The sequence below is a fragment of the Cebus imitator genome, unplaced genomic scaffold (genome assembly GCF_001604975.1).
Source record: "Cebus imitator isolate Cc_AM_T3 unplaced genomic scaffold, Cebus_imitator-1.0 Scaffold135, whole genome shotgun sequence".
In the NCBI taxonomy this organism is placed as follows: Eukaryota; Metazoa; Chordata; class Mammalia; order Primates; family Cebidae; genus Cebus; species Cebus imitator.
The window spans coordinates 2,950,763-2,957,763 of NW_016107450.1; the positions used below are offsets into that span (position 1 = coordinate 2,950,763).

The following is a 7,001-nucleotide window of genomic DNA, read 5'->3' on the forward strand; positions in this document are numbered from 1 at the left end:
ACGCGTTCGGCTAACTTATTTTCTTGCCTCGCCAGGTCGCTGGGCTTTCTCTAGCTTCTCTCCGCGACCTCTCGGTCTTGCAGGCCCCGCGGCAGTGAAGCGGCTAGGGCTGGCGCCTGGCTCCTTCAGCGTTTCATTCTTCCCCCCGGCTCCCGCCGGCCGCAACCGCCTTCCGAAGCCGGGGCTCCCGCCGGGATTGACGCGCTGGGGGAGGAGCGGTTTCTCGGTGCGCGCCTCTAAGGAGCATTACGGCAGGGCTCGTTCCCGGCTCCGGCCGCCAGCCCCAGCTTCCCAGGTCCGGAGCCGGGACTGGGGGAGGCTAGGAGGGAGGGAGCACGAGCAAGGAGGCACGCGCCCGCCGGTCCGCGCCCAGCCCGCCGCCGCTGCCTTAGCAGCTATGGCCGAGCGCCGCGCCTTCGCCCAGAAGATCAGCAGGTAAATCTCCGGCGTGGGGCGCGCCGCCGACGCCCGAGGAAGAGCCGCGGAGTCTTCCCGGGCCGGGCCTAGGAGGCGAGTGGGTGTGGCGGGGCCGGAACCGGGATCCCGCGGCCTGGCCCGCGGAGGGGCGGAAGGGGTTCGCTGTGGCTGCGGGGGTAGCTGAGGCCTTGCGCCGCCCTCGAACCCGGGCCTTCTTCTCGCGCCCGCCGCTGAGCCTCGGCCGGGAGCGGAGAGGGCCGCGGTCGCCAGCGCACCCGCCTCCGCCGGCTGCTCGGCGGCCCGGGCCTGGACTTTCGCGGCGGTTTTTGGAAGGGCTGGTGGAGGAGCTCGTCGGCCGCCTTCCAAATTCTTTGTGTCCCCACCCCCGGGCTGGTCGGGGGCCGCTGCGGCGTTTCTCCCCCACTCTCTCCGCCCACCCCCCGTTGGTCCCGAGAGGGTGCGGGGTCCGCCCTCCTCTCCACCCCAACAAAAGGAGAGGCGCGCGGCGGCTCGGGGCGGGTGGGGAGGCCGCCCCTCCTTCACGCGTCTCGCTCTTCCTGAGAAATCTGATAGGGACCGTCTTTGAACCCTGGGCCCGGTTCTAAATGGGCTTGTGCGTCCGGGATTGAAAACGTGTGGCCAGAATGAAAAGTTGAGAGCTGCGGGCTTCACCTTCGGTGTGCAGCTGCCGAATCCTCGACGGATTGCAGGCTGAAGCTCCATCTGAGTTCGCATGTGAATTTAACTGTGCGCCTGTGTTTCTCCGAGCACTCGAGGAAGATGGATGATAGGCAGTGTTCTTTACACGTTGGCTTTCTCTCATATGTTAGCAGTCTAGAAGTAAAGCAAGTGATCAAGGTGGAGGTTTCAAAGCCTTTCACCTACTTGTGGTTGGTTGCCACGTTTCTCCCACCTGCCAAATAAAAATTGAATGACAGAGGATTCTAATATTTGTAGAATTTCTTTGTGGAATGTATTTACGTGTAAGACAGTAGACATTTTTGTTTTAATAAAATCATACTTGTGTGAATTATGATGTCCCAAGAAAAGAAGCATTCAAATTAATGACTTTTTTTTGTTTTGTTTTTGGACAGTTGTGTTTCTGTGGCTCTGAGTCCTTTTAGTTTGCTGACATTTCTTAAAAATTTTTGGGCCTGGTGCAGTGGCTCATGCCTGTAATCCCAGCACTTTGGGAGGCCGAGGCAGGAGGATCACTTAAGGCCAGGAGTTCAAGACTAGTCCGGGCAGCATAGCGAGACCCCCCACCCCCATCTCTACCAAAAAATAGAAATAAAAATTTAGCCAGGTGTGGTGTCGCACCTGTAGTCCTAGCTACTTTCGAGGCAGAGACTTTTGTTTCTTTCCAGCGTTAAAGCCTGTTGTTTTATTTTTTCCCTAAGGGACAAAAGAGCATGTGTATAAGAGCATGGGCTCTACTGTCAGACTCTGACATGGGTTCAAATTCTGGCTATACTTTCTAACTTGGGACCTTGGCCAAATTGTTGGGTCAAATTTCAGTTTCCTCATCTGGCAAATGAGAATAATAATAGTACTCAGCTCATAGTGTTGTTGTGAACATTAAATGGCATAATTTGTGTAATGTGTGTAGCATAGTACATGGCCTATACTACCTGTCGTCAAACACTTGTAGTAATTAGTTTCTCCCAGGGAATTGTGACGATAGGAAATTCTTTTTTATTTTTTTTTGTAAAATAACTAGGTCTTCTGATGGTGATGATATTAAAAAATGTTACTACTTGACATGCATTCCTAGTATTAAGTTCTCTTAGAACCTGAAGTTTATCTCTGAAAACATTGTACTGATAAAGCAAGTGCACATTAGAGAGTTGGATATGAAATTGTATGTTATAGTGGAGTTTGCCACCAGATGGGACAGGACAAACCACAAGAAAAAAAGATAATCAGTTGTGCAAAACGACACAAAATGCAAAGAACAGCTTTTTAAGAAGTTATAAAATTAAGTTAGGTAATGTGAGTGAAGAGATGTGCACTGATTGGACAGACAGGAGGTAGACATGGTAGTGATTGGTGATTGGACATTCAAGGTGAAGAAGATTGAGTTTGGGAATGACATCCTCAGTGGGGCCACCAGGTAGATGATGGCGGCAGTCTTCGGGGTAAGGGAGTACAGGAGGAAAAAGGGCTTTGAAATTGGGAGATACAAGTGGAAAGGAGATGATGATTCAGTTTTGGACGTGTTAATTTTGAGGGGCTCATGAATCATTCAGAGAGAAGTATCTATTTGGTTTTGGTGCAGGTTGGAGGTACAGAAGAGAGATTGGGCTGGAGATCTAGATTTGAGATATCAGCAAGTAGATTGTATTTGCCAGTGGGTGGGTGGTTTGATGAGATTGTCCAGTGAGAATGTGCAGACTTAACTTGGAAGGAATGCCAAAGACAGAACTGCTATGGGTAATGAGTTATTAACTGCTTATTGTGAATGAAAGGTTCTTCCTCATTATCAAATATGATTGAATAATACTTATGAATTAATTTGTGTTCTGCCTTTTAGTTTTTTTTCTATTAGAGGAAGTATAGCACAAATTCTGGATATGAATTTCCTGGGTTTGGTATCCCAGCACAGCCAGTCATTGAGTAAACATGGCTGAGTTACTTGACCACGCTTCTGCCTCATTTTCCCTACCTACAAAATGAGGATGATAGTAGGATTTAACCTTATAGAGTTGTGAGGATTAAATGAATTGATACCTCTAAAGTGCTTAGAATGGTGCTCTGTGTAAGTGCCTAATAAGTATCAACTATTTTTTACTACAATATTTATAATGTGGTGTAGGACCTTTTGTTGGAAATGATAATTCTTTCCATAGTGTGCGTATATGAAATTTGTTGCTCTGTGAAAAGCCTGTTGCTGTTTGAAACCTTATTTCTTTTTAAAGCTTCGTGATTGTTCAGAAACCTTTACTTTAAAAAGAATTATAATGATCTTGTTTTTGTATCAGTTATTTTTTAGCCCTTGCTTTTAATGCGGTTATTTTTTGAGGCTGTGATTTGGTGATTTCTGAAGGCTCTTTATTCTTATATCACTAATTATACTGTTTACTTCAGCTCACCTAGAAAAGCAGCATGTATATTTTGTCCGTATCTAGTAGTTGCCTTTTTATGTGTCTGTTCCCTTCACTTTTTGAGGATAAGGCCCATGGATTCATGGAATGTTGACTGTTTGTAGACACATCGTCTAGGATTTTGTTGGGATTATTTTGTCCTGTCTCTTGATACTCAGCAGTAATGGTGAACATTTGTGTACACTTAAAGCACTTTTTACTGCATTCTCATCTTCATAACCCAGAGAGGCAGAAGAATGTACTAAAGAATACAGGTTCTGGGATCAGATTGCACAGATTGAAATCCTGCATATACCACAGAAAAATGGGGATGACAGCCTTTATACAATTAATGTGAGGATTAGGTGAGTGAAGTGTGTAAGTGAGCTAATACAGTTCTAATAATGCATTAGTACTGTGCCTGTAACATAAGCGTTCAAAAATATTAGCTACTGCTATTATTTTTATATTACTGTTATTGTTATCATTTTCTAGATGGGGAATTGAGGTCTAGAAAGAACAACTTTATTTGCCTAAATCAGGACTCAACTACTTCTCTGATTTCAGAATTTTTTTTTTTTTTTTTTTTTAAGACAGGGTCTTGCTCTGTTGTCCATGCTGGAGTGCAGTGGTGCAATCTTGGCTGACTGCGATATCTGCCCCTGGGTTCAAGTGATTCTCCCACCTCAGCCTCCGGAGTAGCTGGGACTATGAGCACCATGTCTGGCTAATTTTTGCATTTTTTTGTAGAGATGGGGTTTCACCATGTTGCTCAGGCCGGTCTTGAACTCTGGGGCTCAAGGGATCTGCTCACCTTGGCATCCCCAAGTGCTGGGATTACAGGCATGAGCTACTGTGCCTGGCCTACTCTTTTTATTTGACTATATTTTCTTTCTGCAGAATATTTTCTGTGGGTACTTGCAGGTTTCCTAACAGTGTCACTGCTACTATCCCAAATGTTATGCCTGCTTTCTTAGTCCTTCCTTTGTTAATTGGGTATCATTTTGCTGTGTAAGCAGCCAAATTTAATGAATCTTTATTTCCATCAGATCTTTATTTCTGAGGAAAATCTTACATGAGTGGGATTTCCTGCATATAGACTTATTTAACACCTCAGTTGTTTTTAGTCTTCTATGTGTTAGTAACTTTGGACAGATGGGCCCAGTCTTTCAATCTACAGAATCTTCTTTGTTCAATTCATAGTTCCGTATATTACCAATACTTCAGTGCTGCCTGTCTTATCTTGCTAGACACATGTACTTCCCTGAACTTCTGTTGTACTCATCTCACTAATTCTTAATGCTGAATATCTAACCTGCTTCTCTAAGTGTTAGAGAGAGACTAGAACATTCTAGAGTTGATCTCTATGTCTTGGTATCTTGCCATTTGAGATGAGGTTTACGTTAAATCATTTCTCTTATTTAATACTTTTGTTTCTCTACCTCATCTTACTGAAAAGTTTGCGACTACCATTAGTCCTTCATTTTAACCTTAGCATACTACTCTCCCAATATGATTTAACCATCTTTCCCTTGAGCCCAAAAGGTCTCTTGTTCCTAAAGCTTACCCATTTTATTGTACTTTGAAATTCTATCTTGCCACCTCTCTGAGTCTTGATCCCACAACTTTCCCTATTCTGACATCTTCAATCTACTCCTTTTAGTGGACCTTTCTCTTAAACCATAAGATGCCTTTCTCGTAATAAAACAAAGATCTATTGAGTGTTCTGGTGTTTTCAGCTGCCAACCAAACATTCCTTTTCCTTTCCTTGTCACATTTCTCCCATGTATGTGATATAGTCATGGCTACTTCCTATTAATTCTCTTCCTTATCAATCCTTGGGCTATACAGTTGTACTTATGTGTACTTGACTTATAGAGCTCTTGAGGACTAGGAACCTTTGATTTTTTTTTCTTTTCCTCAGCACTGATTTCATGAGCTATTTTTATTTTTTTAAGTTACATTTCTTATGTTCCTCCACCCCCTTCTCTATTTTTATACTGCTTTTCTGAGCTCTTTGATGGCAGGTCTGCATCTTGACTTTTTATCTCTAGTGCTTCACACAGATCCTATGGATGCCTGACACATAAAGTGTTTAAATGAATGCCACCCAGCAATGTTGGAGCATCCTTCATTATTTCACTTCTATATGACCACAGAAAGCTACTAGCTGACCTCGTCTTTGTTTCTTCTAATTCAAGTATGTTGCAGATTAAATCTCCCTAAAACACAGCTTTCATCATGGCATTGTGCAGTTTGAGAATATAAGTGACTTCTTATAGTGTTAAAGCCAAACCCTTGCTTGGATCTGTGTGTGTGTGTGTAAGTGTGTAACAGAGGCTCACAGCTCACACTGTCGCCAGGGCTGGAGTGCAGTGGCGCTATCTCAGCTGACTGCAACCTCCGCCTCCCGGGTTCACGCAATTTTCCTGCCTCAGCTTCCTGAGTAGCTGGGATTACAGGTGTACACCACCACACCCGGCTAATTTTTTGTAGTTTTAGTAGAGACAGGGTTTCACTATGTTGGCCAGACTGGTGTCTGGCCTCGTGAACAACACCTGCCTTAGCCGCCCAAAGTGCTGGGATTACAGGTGTAACCCACCACACCCAGCCTTGGATTTTAAGGTTAACTGTAGTTTGGTCCTCCTCTTGTTGACTTATTCTGTAGTTTACGTGTTGTTCTCCAGTCTGGTGTTTTCACTGTACCCCCACAAATGCTATGCTGATTTCCATCTGTGTAACTGTTCTGATGTTTTTTCTTTTACATATATTCTTCCTTTTCTTTCCTAAATCTTGCCCCGTCTTCGGACTGCTCCAGTCCACTCTTCTGACTTTTGGGATAACCATTTCCTTGCTTTCTTTAATCTTACCATCTGTGAATGCATTACTAAACAAAATGTTTTTTTCTCCTTTTGAAGTCATTTGGGTGGAATTGTATTGTGTATATGCTTTTCTGTCTTGCGTCTTTGCACAAAATTATAATTTGGTAGATTAATTTATGATATTCTGAGTAGTTGAAGTTCATTCATTTTTATTGCTTTGTAGCATTTCATTGCATAAATATACCACATTTTATCCATTCTATAGTAGGTGAACATTTGGATTGTTTCCATTTTTTTATTATTACAAACAACATTTCTATGAACATTCCTATACTAATATTCTGGTATACATACGCATGAGTTTCTCTAGGGTATAGCCACCTGTGCAATTGCTGGGTCATAGATAGCAATCTTTATTGGTACAGCAATGCTTATTAGGTAGTGCCAAACTGTTTTCTAAAGTGGTTGTAGAAATTTACAGTCTCACAACCATGTTGCTTTACATCATTGCCATCACTTGGTATGGCCAGCTTTTTCATTTTTGCCACAAGCTGGTGGATGCACAGTGCTATCTCATGATAAATTTTAATTTTTAATTTACAGCTAATGAGGTTGAGCTCTGTTTTGTATGTTTATTATTTGAATTTCTTCTTTTGTAAATTGCTGATTTAACTCTTTT

At 43.4% G+C, this 7,001-nt stretch overlaps 1 protein-coding gene across 1 annotated transcript in view; it reads left to right on the forward strand.

Annotated features, from left to right (window-relative positions):
• The first annotated feature begins 265 nt into the window (after window positions 1–265).
• The window catches only part of DOCK7 (dedicator of cytokinesis 7), a 228,751-nt gene continuing 222,015 nt past the window's right edge, over window positions 266–7,001 (forward strand). Inside the window, exon 1 of the mRNA XM_037743095.1 lies at window positions 266–435. Coding sequence (XP_037599023.1) covers window positions 398–435 — 38 coding nt within the window. The 5' untranslated portion in view covers window positions 266–397. The remainder of the gene's footprint in view (window positions 436–7,001) is intronic.